The 12,668-nt window shown below is 52.0% G+C and overlaps 6 protein-coding genes across 6 annotated transcripts; 4 read left to right on the top strand and 2 right to left on the bottom strand.

Moving 5' to 3' along the window:
* The first annotated feature begins 860 nt into the window (after positions 1-860).
* On the top strand, positions 861-4,519 carry BDW74DRAFT_92196 (serine/threonine-protein kinase). The gene is made up of 3 exons (XM_073734085.1): positions 861-2,002; positions 2,056-2,456; positions 2,503-4,519. The coding sequence occupies exons 1-3, from the start codon at positions 1,118-1,120 to the stop codon at positions 4,241-4,243; spliced, it is 3,027 nt and encodes a 1,008-aa protein (XP_073579438.1). The 5' UTR covers positions 861-1,117; the 3' UTR covers positions 4,244-4,519.
* A 686-nt stretch (positions 4,520-5,205) lies between these two features.
* On the top strand, positions 5,206-6,962 carry BDW74DRAFT_92184 (putative alpha-1,6-mannosyltransferase subunit). Its single transcript, XM_073734084.1, has 3 exons — positions 5,206-5,735; positions 5,797-6,082; positions 6,129-6,962. The coding sequence occupies exons 1-3, from the start codon at positions 5,333-5,335 to the stop codon at positions 6,811-6,813; spliced, it is 1,374 nt and encodes a 457-aa protein (XP_073579437.1). The 5' UTR covers positions 5,206-5,332; the 3' UTR covers positions 6,814-6,962.
* Positions 6,963-7,135: 173 nt separating this feature from the next.
* Positions 7,136-7,997, top strand: BDW74DRAFT_161405 (putative NADH-ubiquinone oxidoreductase 12 kda subunit). Its single transcript, XM_073725777.1, has 2 exons — positions 7,136-7,478; positions 7,573-7,997. Exons 1-2 carry the CDS (start codon positions 7,253-7,255, stop codon positions 7,656-7,658), a joined length of 312 nt encoding a protein of 103 aa, XP_073579436.1. The 5' UTR covers positions 7,136-7,252; the 3' UTR covers positions 7,659-7,997.
* BDW74DRAFT_161404 (pH-signaling protein PalC) lies at positions 7,998-9,724 on the bottom strand. The gene is made up of 2 exons (XM_073725776.1): positions 8,416-9,724; positions 7,998-8,364 (listed from the first exon to the last, which is right to left on the bottom strand). The coding sequence occupies exons 1-2, from the start codon at positions 9,679-9,681 to the stop codon at positions 8,107-8,109; spliced, it is 1,524 nt and encodes a 507-aa protein (XP_073579435.1). The 5' UTR covers positions 9,682-9,724; the 3' UTR covers positions 7,998-8,106.
* Positions 9,725-9,799: 75 nt separating this feature from the next.
* On the bottom strand, positions 9,800-11,017 carry BDW74DRAFT_161403 (Bromodomain associated domain protein). The gene has a single exon (XM_073725775.1). It carries the CDS (start codon positions 10,866-10,868, stop codon positions 10,221-10,223), a length of 648 nt encoding a protein of 215 aa, XP_073579434.1. The 5' UTR covers positions 10,869-11,017; the 3' UTR covers positions 9,800-10,220.
* A 136-nt stretch (positions 11,018-11,153) lies between these two features.
* Positions 11,154-12,641, top strand: BDW74DRAFT_170667 (transcription initiation factor TFIID subunit 7 family protein; the record flags this gene model as incomplete). The annotated part of the gene is made up of 2 exons (XM_073727202.1): positions 11,154-11,722; positions 11,786-12,641. 2 exons carry the CDS (start codon positions 11,154-11,156, stop codon positions 12,639-12,641), a joined length of 1,425 nt encoding a protein of 474 aa, XP_073579433.1.
* Positions 12,642-12,668: the final 27 nt, after the last annotated feature.

Genomic DNA, 12,668 nt, shown 5'->3' with positions numbered 1-12,668 from the left:
TATAAACCCTTGATTAGCTTTAGCTTCTTGAAGATATCTTGCTTCTTTTTATTCTTTTCCCTAGTGTTTGGTCAATCCCGTTCCTAGTTAGTATGGTAATCTCAAGCATTCATTAACTCTGGTTAAATAGGTAGTCAATATCCATCCAGAGGATGAAGCACCTGGAGCTGGAGGTCGAACAAAGAATGCAGGATCCATGGACGACTCCTGTGCCTGGCGAGGCTTGAGGCTTGAGCCCCATTGATCTCCGACGTCATTGGTGGAGCCGCCGCAGTGTTGCCTCAGGAACAGATGTTGATGCCTCGTTTCTGCCTTGGGCTTTCTTCGAGTCTTAAAGCTGAGCCATCTCCCGCATCTTGCCTGCGCTTCCTTGGACGTCGGACTCGAGGACTCGAACCGGTGGTTACCTAGTCTCTTGTCTCGTTCCCATTGCCAACTCCGCCTGCCAAGCAACCCGTCTCTGAAGCAGCCTTGCTGGGTTGTTTTCATGGCTGAGGCGGATTTGTCAACTGTGTACGCTCCTGCTCCATCTTGTGTTGATTTGAGAGGCGCCGTAACTAACCAGCAACAACTCACTACAGAAATAGTCGCTTTCCTCCCTGAACCTTCGCATACACTTCCCATTCTCGTCGATCCCTTGTTTCATTGTCATCTCGTCCCGGAAAAAGAAATATTGTCTGGAAAATTAGCAAGCATCGCAATTGTTTGATGCATCGACTTTACAAAGCGCTCTCGTTTTCTTGAACAAATCCAGTCATATCCACCTTGAATATATTGGCTTTACCTCCGCGATCCCCCGCCTCGGTTCCACTACGGGTCCTCCTAGTTACGCCGGTTGAATATTTCGACGTGTCTCGAGACTGCTTTCAGAGAACCACTCACCGCACATTTTGCCTCATTCTCACGGCAAAGTGACCGGTCGTCAAACACCAGGGCGTTGTCGGTCTTGGTATTTAGGTCTCCAGCACTGATGTGTGGCCAAATCTATGATATGGACCACCTCTAGTGTCGCAGGAACAATCAGGCTTGATTTAGGGCTTTCAAATGTCCATAGCTCACTATTTTGGACCTCTATCTCGAGTGAACTCGCCAACTCCGCATCACATATCACTGCAGCATGGAAGCCACACAAGAATCAACTCAACCGTACACGGACCCTCGGCGCGGCGGAATCAATAATTCTGGTTTGCTTGAGGAAGACCTGTCAGATGTCGTCTGTATCCTCCACCCTAGCTCCCCTCAGGCTCTCGATGCAGTGGCCGCTACAGCTCGTGTTGCGCCCTGGCATATTCTGCAAAAGGACGTACTGGAGTATGGAGTGCCCAGTACTGCGGCCCTAGACATCGCGCTGAGGTTGTCTTCCAAGGTGAATGACCCAGCCCGTGGGTTCTGCTTTGGGCGTACCCTTGGTCGCTCCGATATCCTTCTTTGCGCAGACAATGCGTCCAAGCGCATTTCCAACACTCATTTCCGCATCTACATCACAAATGACTCTATTCTCATGCTTGAGGATATCTCTACCAACGGCACTATTGTAGACAACTGCCGCCTCAAAAAGCGAGAGAAAGAGAACAGCCGAATGTTAACGAACGGCTCTGTTATCTCTGTCGTCAATGGTGATTATTCAACAAACGAGGTCAAGTTCGTGGTACGTTTGCCGAACAGGGAAGGGTTTACGGACCTTTATAATCAGAACCTTCAAAATCACCTTGGCCAACTTCATGGTGGCCGCCCTGGCACTGTACAACAAGGAAGACGTCAGCCGTCGGGCCTTAGCATTCCGTCGTGGAATAGTCATGGAATGCATTGGTCTGGTGGTCCTACTTACAATGTCACGGGACAGATCGGAAAAGGCGCGTTTGCCGTGGTCTATAAGCTAGCTACAAGACAGCACGGGGCTGTCTATGCGGCCAAGGAACTCGACAAACGCCGCTTCATGAAGAATGGTACCTTAGATCAAAAGGTCGATAACGAGTTGAAGATTATGAAGGATCTGAAACATGTAAGGTATTTGCATCATAATTTGGACTGCATTGGGCTAATCTATTTCAACAGCCGAACATTGTCGAATACATTGACCACCACGAGCATGACCGCTGGATCTATATCATCATGGAGTATGTTCCCTGCGGCGAGTTATCGACGTATCTACACAACATGGTCAACATTCCCGAGGACATGGTAAAGACAATAGCGCGGCAAGTACTTCACGCGCTGAAATACCTTCACAAGCGAAGGATCACACATCGCGACATCAAGCCAGACAATATCCTGATCGCATCCCACGATCCTTTGAAGGTGAAGCTCTCAGATTTCGGCTTGTCCAAGGTTACCCAAGAGGAGACGTTTCTGAAGACCTTCTGCGGAACCCTCCTCTATTGCGCTCCAGAAGTCTACCCCGAGTACGACATGTACCGACGCGGCGAGGTACGGAAGCGGCGCAGAGCTGGTGATCCGTAAGTCCCTCCAATTCTTATAGTGGAAACCTCTGACCAAGATTAGAGTACCGAAAACCTCCCCATATGATCAATCCGTCGACATGTACTCGCTGGGTGCTGTCCTTTTCCATCTCCTTGCGGGAATTCCTCCGTACACCGGCCGGGGTGATGATCGAGGCGCACAGATGCTGCGAACAATCATGACAACCGAACCGGACTATGATGTACTTCGCACCGCAGGCATCTCAGAAGCAGGGGTTGACCTGATATCTAAGCTACTCAACCGTGACCCTCTGCTTCGGCCTAAAGAGCGGGAATGTCTAAAACATCCCTGGCTAGTCGATGTCCCTGATATTGACCAATATGAGGATGATGGTTTGGAGTCTGATTATTCAGATGGCCTGTCTGCCATCGGTGAGGTTGCGGAGGATGATTTGGATGCGTCTCAGCTTTCCTTAGAGGAGAACCTGGAATTCGAACAAGAGCCCGCAGAAAATGACAGCGATCTGGCCCAGTCCAAACGACCTAGGATTGATTCTCCCCCAGCAGATATCCGTTACCCGTCGCTTCCAAAACTTGAGGTCTCCCAGGAACCGCAGCAAATATCCCAGGCCACTCCTAGGCGTCTTTTTGGAGAAATAACTTCATCAGCTCTACGCAGTTCCCATGCCTTGGGCGACAACATGGATGCATTCGAGGATGGCGATTACAGCGTCCGGGATTTTCTTTCTTCAGCCGGTGAGTCCATGATCAGTTATGGCGACAGCCTCAACTCCGTCCTATCTCTTCCGGAAAACCCCGTTGCTGGATCGGCACTTAGCTTACTGGGCGCTGAGAATCTCGTCCGGCAGCTCAACATGAACTCGTGGCACCCTGGCACTTCCAGAAACCCTCTCCTCAGTACCGAGACGACAAGTCCTCAACCCAATGATGGTGATGGGCCTGTCGACGATCAAGTTCAGGAAGAAATTCCACGCGCCAGTTCTCTTACCACCCCCAAAGCGGCCAAATTCAGTCGGCGGATCGAGTTGCAGTTGCCAGACACTGCGAGCGAACGCTCTAGTTCGGATGATAGTAATATACGAAATGCAGGTGGCCGATCTAGGAACTCCACGCGCGAACCGGGCGAGATTTTCGACATTGAACTTGCTAATACCATTGACGCCAAAACCGGACTAGAAATCCCTGACGATGCTGAATCAAGGGACTTCGAACCACCTGCAGACCCTTCACAAGCTGGCGGGCCTGTTGCAACACCAAGACCTCTGCCGGCACCTGGCAAGTCACGACCTCTACTAGGGAAATTGACTTCATTACCCGGTTCTATCTTCGATCTTACCCTTCGACTCGAAGATCGATTGACATCATGGGGCCGAGGTCCTCTAGCAAGTATCTGTTATCCTGATCCTTTTGATGCTCGCATTCCAGCCTACGCTCTTGAAGTTACCTTTTGGGCTCCTCGGCTGGAGGAGCGTATCGCCGCTGGACAAGACTGGATGACCATCCCAGGGACAACAGCACAACTTTCAACAAAAACGCGTAAATGTATCTGGGTGAACGATGTTGAATTAAAGAAGGGCCCAGAAGGTGGCTTTCATTTCGGCAAGCTATACACCGGAGACATCATCACAATCTATCGACACCGCCATAAGTTCCTAAAATTCAAATGCGAGTTCTACCATGGAGACAGCGCGCAAGAGCGACCGGAGCACGAGGAGAGTTTCACAGTGCGCAAGGTTCTGACGTCCAAGAAAGGGGCAGCGAACCAGCAACCGGTGCGACGGATTCCTATCGTGAAGGAATAATTTTAATACTGTTCGATACGGTCTGGGGAGGGGGCTTGAGTTTGGGGCAATCTAATCTGGCGTCTGGGCTTTATTGACAGTATCTTGGGTCAAGAATGTAGGTATCGGTGCCTTGGCTTGCTGCCGCGTTTTGGAGATCTCCGCCTCAAATCATGATATGATACAAACGCATCGCAAAAAAAAAGTGGAAAAGAGAAACTGATTGTATCTTTACTCATCTACTTATTTGATTAGAATAATGTCAATAATATCAATGGCATGTATATTGACGGATTATGGCTGTTTCTACTATTCTGGATGTAGCTCATGTGACTTGACAGCGGCGTCATCTTGCTCTAGACCCGCCGCAATTCTTCGCATTCTTCATGGTCAACCACCACGAGTGTCCGGCAACCCCCTAACCGTGAGAATATGAGATGCCTGGCTCCTATGAGCAGTCCCAGGTCGAGGTGCAAGACTTGATAACTTGTTTAATATTTTATTTGTGTATCGATTCTTGGACTACGATCGGATTGTCTGCAATGTCGCCCGCCAGTTAGTCGGATAGCAGGTTCAATCTGATTGAAATGAGCCATTCAGCGAAACTCAGCCCAATTACTGACTTGCATCATGGCCGTGATCGTCCACTTCGTTCCTGGGCTGGACCCTGAGACCCTGACCCCGCTGGTTCCCTGAGCCCCATCGCCATCGACGGAAGCGGGATGCATCCGTTCGCGGCAAGCTCTCTAGATCCCCGGGGCCCAAGACCGGCGACTTTGCTTGCTACCGCTGATCTCTTTTTATTTCCATTGCTATCATGATGAGATGTTCCGTGGCTCCGTTGCTTCCTGGCCATCAGCTGTTTTCGTATGGATTGCTTGTTCTTGGAGTGTTTCCCGATCTTGTCGGGTACATTCACTTGAGAGCTTCATGACATTCACCACTCCATCTCACTGCTCATCTATACGACCTCAATTATTACTCTGGCACTTTCTTTATAACCTGAGACGCAATTTCTACTCTTCTGGCATTCGCAAGTTAGGGCTCTTCTACGTTGTCTCGAATTCCGCGGCTCCTTCCTATCTTGGATATCACCCTTGATTCCCGCCCATGTCGCTGCCTCGATCGCCTTCCCCACGACCAGGAAGCGGGTGGTTAAGCCCCAGCTCAGTTCCAGGCAGTGGCAGATCAACACCTCTCAACAACCTCTACTCGTCAGATCCATGGCTAGCTGCCAAAACGAAGAGTGACGAAGTGCGCAGCTACCCTTCCTTTTCTACGACCAACGGCGGGTTTTTTTCACGCTTCAAGCGGCGAATCATTGCGACGCTTCCAAGGTTCAGAATGTGGTCTACATCTCCCAAGATAGATGTTGAGAAAGATACCGTTATATACGGGAGTGGACGGGGCTGGCGCTCGTTGTGGCCCGGGAGGACAACTCTGCGGCGTAGGCGATTGCGGCTTCTCTGTGAAATGCTTCTCTTGATCATTGGATATCTGTTCTTTTGGTCGTGTAAGTTGCACATGCTTCAAGCTTCAAGGTCGGCTAGGTGCTCACTTGTTATGCTCCCTAGTTCTCGTCGAAGCTTTCAGGCGCTCTATCATAGGCGGTGGACGAAAGTTTGTGATAATCCTGCAATCGAACACCGAAGGCGGAGTCATGGAGTGGAAAGGTGCAAGGGAATGGGCTATCGAACGTAACAGCATCTTGAACAAGAAGCACTATGCCAAACGATGGGGATACAACTTGGAAGTGGTCAACATGTTAGCGAAGAAACGCTATTCGCATGAGTGGCGCGAAGGGTGGGAGAAAGTTGATATTCTACGCGAGGCCATGCGAAAGTATCCAAACGCGGAATGGTATATTTCTCGTGGCATCTATGAGGCAATTGCTAACGGTCTACAGGTTCTGGTGGCTGGACCTCAACACTTATATCATGGAACATTCGTATTCTCTTCAAGGCCACTTGTTCGACCGTCTGGATGAGATCGTTTACCGCGATATTAATGAGTACAATCCATTGAACATCACCCACCCGCCGACTCAGCCGTACATTGACGAGATATCCCGCTCGGCGGTCGGCGATAACGACCCGTCCTCCATCCAATTCTTGCTCTCGCAAGACTGTGGAGGCTTCAATCTAGGCTCGTTCTTTATCCATCGGTCGCTATTCACAGAGAGACTGCTAGACACCTGGTGGGACCCGATAATGTACGAGCAGAAGCATATGGAGTGGGAGCACAAGGAGCAGGACGCTTTGGAATACCTCTATACAAACCAGCCTTGGGTACGCAGTAGTGTCGCCTTCGTCCCTCAGCGATATATCAACTCCTTCCCTCCTGGGGCCTGTGGAGACTCACTTGATCCAAAGGTTCACTACACAGAAGACGGACGAAATTTTGTGGTCAACATGGCTGGCTGTGATTTTGGCCGCGATTGTTGGAACGAGATGTACCAGTATAGGGAATTCAGCAAGTGGTTGAACCGGACACGCTGGGATCGTCTACGGGAGCGGTACCTTGAGCTGTATCACACTGTATTCGGCGAGGGAGGCGGTTCCGGGTCTTCTGATGATTCGCTTCAGCAGTAAGGTTACTGTGCAGTGTGCACTACATTTGCCGAATTTATCGGCGTTTCCTTCGGATGGGTTTTGTGGCGTGGCTGTCGGGGCTCAAGTCTGCATAAATACGGCTCTCTGTAGTGCACAAGATCATAGATCCAACAACTTAGACACAACTGACCAGTTCTCTTCTACTTAATGCCTAAATAACGTCCGATGCATCTATACAGGTCACGTGTCTCTCGGATAGACCTGCGCTACTACCTCTCAAACCCGCCGTATCCTCCACCGCCAAGCAGCCACCCAATCAAAACACTCCAATTGCATTCATCTCCATCACCACCGAGCATCCGGCAGAAGCCTCAGCGATAGCCAGCAAACGACAATCCAAAGCACTGAAGCTCCGCCGCGCCTTTACCACCTCGCACCCCCAAACTCCGCTCACCGAACCACCGGAATCACATCCAAAATGCCCACCCCCGAGTCCGCCGCCTTCCTCGCCAAGAAGCCCACTGTTCCCCCGACCTACGAGGGCGTCGACTTCGAAGACAACGTCGCGGTCCACAATGCCCGCGACGCCATTATCCGCGAGCAATGGGTGCGCAGCATGATGAGCAGACTTGTTGGCGAGGAGCTGGGCAAGTGCTATGCGCGTGAGGGTGTTAATCATCTGGAGAAATGTGGGAAGTTGAGGGGTACGCTTACGTCTATCTATCTTTGAAGGGGGATTTGTTTGGTGGGTAAGATGTGGTTTGGGTCAATGGCTAATATGTGTATATGTGCGTGCAGAGAAGTACTTTGAGCTGCTGAGCGAGCGGAAGGTTAAGGGTTATATCTTCGAGGAGAAGAATTACTTTGCGTCGAAGTCGACGTAAGAGGCGCCGAGGATATCTATATCTGCGGAGGAATTTGGGAGGATGGATAGACGGAGGATGGATGGATTGTCTAGGTCTTTTTCGACAGAGATAGACGGGGGTGATCAGGCCGGATTCAAAGAGACAGCCCGGGTTTCTTTATTTTTCTTGTGTGTGCATTATTTTCAATGACATTGTGATTTTAGCAGTTGATGTACTATCAATGTACCCTTTCTTCATTTTCTCGTTTTCTATCTATGGATGGCTTGTTCGGAAGCGACTCTCTAGATGCGATGCTACTTTGAACTAGGGAGGTAGACGATGTGTGCTTCGAAGGATTTGTTCAGGTACAGCTAGCCTGTGTGGTTGCTGACAATCATGTACATTTTCATATTTCCAAAAACAACGCTATATGGACGGGAAATGGATCAGACCAAGGTATACAGTAGAATATAGACATACTCGAATATCAGTAATAAGCGCTGTCGGTCCGCTCGGGGAAAGCCCCAGGTGCATGTGTGTCTCTCGCAAGCGGGCTCTCAACATCACTGTCCTCAATATCACTACCAGGGCCCAGCTCGAGCTCCGTAGGCGGGGCGCGCATCCGGGACCGATGGTCTTCGTCTAGAAAAGGAAGAGCATATAGGGGCTGAGCCGGAAAAACATCGCGCCCTGAGGGCAGATTGGCGACGTAATCTGCTGAAGAGGGGATCAATTGCGTGTTTATCTGGCTCATATTAGCAAAGAGGTCACCAAGACCTGGAGGTACTAGACTTACCGTATCATTCATCCTTACCCACTTCGTCTCCAGCATCTCAAGTACGCGCCCCTCTTCTTCCCGGCCAGCATTATCTCCAGGCCCTAGCTCTCCCTTCTCGACGCGCTCGCCGCCCGCACTTTTCTCCATCTTGCGCTCCTCGCGCCGCTCCCGGAATCCCAGCTTCAGCTTTGAGAAACCCCTGCTCTTCGTCGTACTCTCATCTGTAGATGCGGACCCCTGGCTCCGTAGTCCCAGTGCTCCTTTCGCCGCTCGGAGCCACGCAATTCCCTCTCCGATCTTCCCCGCAAGCTCCGCATCAACCCCAAAGAAACGACATGCTCTAGCGCGCGCAACTAGACCCAGGACACGGGCATATTTGACGATGTCCTCGTCAACGCCAGTTTTCCGACCCTCTGCCGCTACAGAGCCCAGCCCTGTAGCAGCTTGCTCGGCGTACTCCGCGGCGCGAATGCACAAGCGCGCAAAGAGATGCGCGCGGACCTTGGGGATTTCCGGCGCGCTCACCATCCAGTCTTTATCATTGGGATTCCGAGCTTGGATACATGCCATGACGTAGGAGTCATCCTTTAACACCGTGAGCAGGGTAGCTTCTGCCAATGCGAGTGAGGATAGTGCCGCTTGCGTTGCCGGCGCTAGGTCCGGCACGGTAGCTGTTTCTGAGCCCGCCGTGAAGTATGGTGACGAAGATAGGAATGAGTGTATGGTGCTCGCTTGGAGGAGGTGCTTGGTTGCCGTTTGAACGGCTGCTGTGCGCTGCTCCGCGCTCGGAGTTGACGCGGCATAGAGTGTGCGCGTGACGCCGGTCCGCGCAAGAGAGGATAGAACGTAGCCTAATGTCGTGAGTGTGAAGGCAAGTTCATACTGAATTCCTGATCCGCGGGTGCGGTTTGTTGAAGGGCGGGGGAGAGAGCTTGGGGCGAGAGTTGCGCGCCATTCCGGCTCGAGCTCGGCGCGCTGGGTTACTTCGATTTCTTCGGGGTGAGGGAAGGTCGCCGATGTAGTTGTATCGATTGGCTTGCCATTGTTGAAACCCTGGGCTAGTGCGGCGACGTACGGGAGGTAGTCATTCAATGCGGAGAGGACGGAGGTTAGGTGAGAGTCACGTTGGGGGCCGCGGGGTAGGCGGTTGTGGGCCTTGAGCGCAAGGCGGAGAGCATGTCGGGCTGTCGTTGCAGACTGCGGAAGGGAGGGATGTGTACGGGATGAGAGGACGGTCTGGAGGGCGAGGTGGGAAGTTATCGGGAGGTCAAAGGGGTAGACCATGATGGCGACTTGTGGTCGGGGTGGTTGTAGAGGGGAAGTACTTTATTTAGGGGGCGCAGTTAGATCTTGATGTCACCGCCAGGCCGCAGCCAAGAAGCGCACGTTCGTCTTGATTTGAATTGGATCTGCTTATTTATGCATTTCGCATTGTAGACATGATACAGTCCTGTCTAAGTTTCTCTGTAGCTTGACATCCGTTCATGCTTATCCTCAGTCTTCCACCCCTCCAGTTTTGCCCTTTGATGCGCAGCGCTACCAATTGCGCACGACATGCTCCATCCTCTGTCCTCTGGTGTATTCGTTTTGCTGAATATCTGCCGGAGTACTCGTAAGGACAATTCTGGGTTTGCCCTGCCGGTGTGGATGTAGTAGTACTGGGAAGCTCAGTGGACCGTATGCGTCCATGCACTGGGGTATACTCGAGCGAATCTCGGATTTAGATTAGGTGAGAAGTCGGCCTGCGCTTCTCGTGGTCCATGGCCGTGTCGCGTCTGTTCCGAAGGGGCTTTCCGAGAAAAGAGAGCTCGCTGAGTAAAAACTCACACCTCCATGCCTTCGGTATCTGATAGATTGCTCGGGGCACTGCTGACACCAGATGAGTCGCTATCGGCCATATACGGTGCTCGCGACCGCATTTGTGAACTCCATTCCTGGATGGTAGGAGCACCGCCCTCAATGAGTACCGGATGCTCTTCGGCATTCTTTCCAAGTACTGTACCAGCGTATCGAGACTCCTCCCCCGTTTTGCTGTGCTTCTTCTTCAGCGAAGTAAGATAGTCCTCCTTCTCGAGCGAATCAGCATCAACGATATCGCCTTCGCTGGGCACGAATCCCGCAATACGTCGAATCTCACGGTTTGCAGGGCCTGTAAACCACGAAAGAAACCCTTCCAACCCCCGTATATCTTCCTCCCCCTCCCACCATTCTTCCCACTCTCGTAACTGTGGTCGCAGTGCGCCGGCATCTTGTAAGGCTTGATAGACGTCCTCTAACACAGGTACGGGGTCGTGTGGATGAGCGTTTGCGGCGTGTTCTGCGGTTGATGATGCAAGGAGCATTATGTATCGCGCGGTAAGATCTGCGATGGTATCAAGAACTGAAGGACGCGTAGAGTGGAAGCCGGCTGCGCGTAGAATCTGGATTATCGGCGGCCGGAGAAGAGCATTGTGAAGATTCGCGCCGGACATGGTGAGGAAGGGCTCAGTAGCCCGTGATCAACTGAGATGATTAAGTGGACACAGTCGGAAGCAATAATATTCTCGATGTAGTTACTGGGAGGGTGAAGAGGTGAGAGCGTAATTGGTGGTGGTTTGTGTTTTAGTGAAGAAAGCGGTCCAAAGGCCCGGGAGGATTAACACCTTCGCATCTGATCTGCCGCCTGGTCCAACTCCTCGACAACCACACCTCACCACCTACTCGAACATCTCTCTACATGACAGCAGGCTGACTACGCTTGTAGTCATCTCACCAACATGTCTGACGCCCCGCGGCCGTCTCTTAAGCTCACTTTCGGCAAGAAGAAGACCGAACCTCCGCCGCAAAGCCAGCCAGCGCCTGCTCCAACTCCAGAACGCCCACCACCTCCTCAACGCAAACTTACGCTCAAGATCGCTCGGAAGCCAGCTGAAGACCAACCACCACAAGATAAGCCAAAGAAGCCAAAGATTACAATCAAGAAAAAGAAACGACCAGCAGATGAGGCTGTTCCGGAAGAGCCTTCCGCGGCCAGCGCGTCACAGGCAACCGGACCGAAGCGACTTAAGTTGAACCCATCCAAGAAACCCGGACTCCAGTCGATTCGAATCAAAAACAAGGGTCTCGTGCCGAACAGGCCTGTCGGTGTTGGCTATGACTCGGAAGCGTCCGATACGGAAATCGACCCTGCTATCGAGGAACAGTTTATCCTGCGCATGCTACCCGGCGAGGACTGCGAATATCTTCGTCGCGCGATCAACGAACGCCGATTTGACCGAGGAGAATTTTGCTTCAAACCATTGAACCGCGAGGGCCGACGAGCTATTCTGAAGATTAGGGACAAGCAGTATGCTGCGGCACTGGTGGACTTGCCTTGCATTATCGAGGGAATGAAAAGTTGGGATCGGAGGGGATGGTACAAATCCGCAGATATATGTCAGATGCTTTTGGTCTTAGGGCTCGTCAACACGGAAACCGAAGCCTTGGATTATCCTCTCCCTCCTGATGTTCAACGCGTGGATGACATGACGTTGCAGTACCCTCATGGCCTCGCGCCTCCTCTACGATGGGTGAGGAAGCGGCGCTTCCGGGACCGCATCAGTACACGCACTATTGAGCAGGTCGAGAAAGCCGTGGAGGACCTCATCGCTCAGGATGATGCTGCCGTTACAACCCGTTATGAGCTAGTGGACAAGACGTCGCTCGATCGTGCGGAGGGGCTCGTGCAAAGCGGAGAATATGACGACTACGAGTACGACGATGAGCAAGACGCAGAGGGCGAGGTGGAAGAGGCTATGGACGACGTCGACGGCATGTTTGACGACCTCGAGGACACACTTGCTGCTGAGATGGAGGCCGCCCTGGCAGCTGGGGCAGACGGCACATCTTTCGAGGCCGAGGTTGTTGAGACACCCGCTACGCCAGGGGTATACCAAGCTGGTACACCTATGGCCACCAAGCCGTCAACTCCAGTACCAGAAGAAACGGGAGCGGACACGTCGGGAGACGAAAGCGATGGCTCAGGCGACGAGGAATCACCTGAAGACGAGCTTGACGAAGAGCAACTGGAGCAACAACGACAGATACAGCAGTCGCGTGAAGAAATCGCTGAATTGGAGGCGCTCATCCGCACAGAGACAGCCAAGTGGGAGACGATGAACAACCAGATCTTGAAGGGCAAGCTCGCCAAGCGTATCCACGATTTGAAGACCGAAGTATCACTCAAAAAGGTCTCGATTGGAGAGGGCGATGATGCCGACAGCTGAGTTACTGGAACCTGCATGTAGTTTTAC

Source organism: Aspergillus multicolor, assembly GCF_047715735.1.
Source record: "Aspergillus multicolor strain CBS 133.54 unplaced genomic scaffold BDW74scaffold_36, whole genome shotgun sequence".
In the NCBI taxonomy this organism is placed as follows: domain Eukaryota; kingdom Fungi; phylum Ascomycota; class Eurotiomycetes; order Eurotiales; family Aspergillaceae; genus Aspergillus; species Aspergillus multicolor.
This window is presented reverse-complemented; position numbering and strand designations above follow the sequence as displayed.

Bases quoted from the DNA above. Each gene is read 5' to 3' on its own strand.
- BDW74DRAFT_92196 (XM_073734085.1), top strand. From the start codon at position 1,118: ATGGAAGCCACACAAGAATCAACTCAACCGTACACGGACCCTCGGCGC. The intron at 2,003-2,055 runs GTAAGGTATTTG...CTATTTCAACAG, and splicing joins TTATGAAGGATCTGAAACAT to CCGAACATTGTCGAATACAT. The intron at 2,457-2,502 runs GTAAGTCCCTCC...GACCAAGATTAG, and splicing joins CGGCGCAGAGCTGGTGATCC to AGTACCGAAAACCTCCCCAT.
- BDW74DRAFT_92184 (XM_073734084.1), top strand. From the start codon at position 5,333: ATGTCGCTGCCTCGATCGCCTTCCCCACGACCAGGAAGCGGGTGGTTA. The intron at 5,736-5,796 runs GTAAGTTGCACA...TATGCTCCCTAG, and splicing joins ATATCTGTTCTTTTGGTCGT to TTCTCGTCGAAGCTTTCAGG. The intron at 6,083-6,128 runs GTATATTTCTCG...AACGGTCTACAG, and splicing joins AAGTATCCAAACGCGGAATG to GTTCTGGTGGCTGGACCTCA.
- BDW74DRAFT_161405 (XM_073725777.1), top strand. From the start codon at position 7,253: ATGCCCACCCCCGAGTCCGCCGCCTTCCTCGCCAAGAAGCCCACTGTT. The intron at 7,479-7,572 runs GTACGCTTACGT...ATGTGCGTGCAG, and splicing joins GAAATGTGGGAAGTTGAGGG to AGAAGTACTTTGAGCTGCTG.
- BDW74DRAFT_161404 (XM_073725776.1), bottom strand. From the start codon at position 9,681: ATGGTCTACCCCTTTGACCTCCCGATAACTTCCCACCTCGCCCTCCAG. The intron at 8,365-8,415 runs GTAAGTCTAGTA...AATATGAGCCAG, and splicing joins GGGTAAGGATGAATGATACG to ATAAACACGCAATTGATCCC.
- BDW74DRAFT_161403 (XM_073725775.1), bottom strand. From the start codon at position 10,868: ATGTCCGGCGCGAATCTTCACAATGCTCTTCTCCGGCCGCCGATAATC.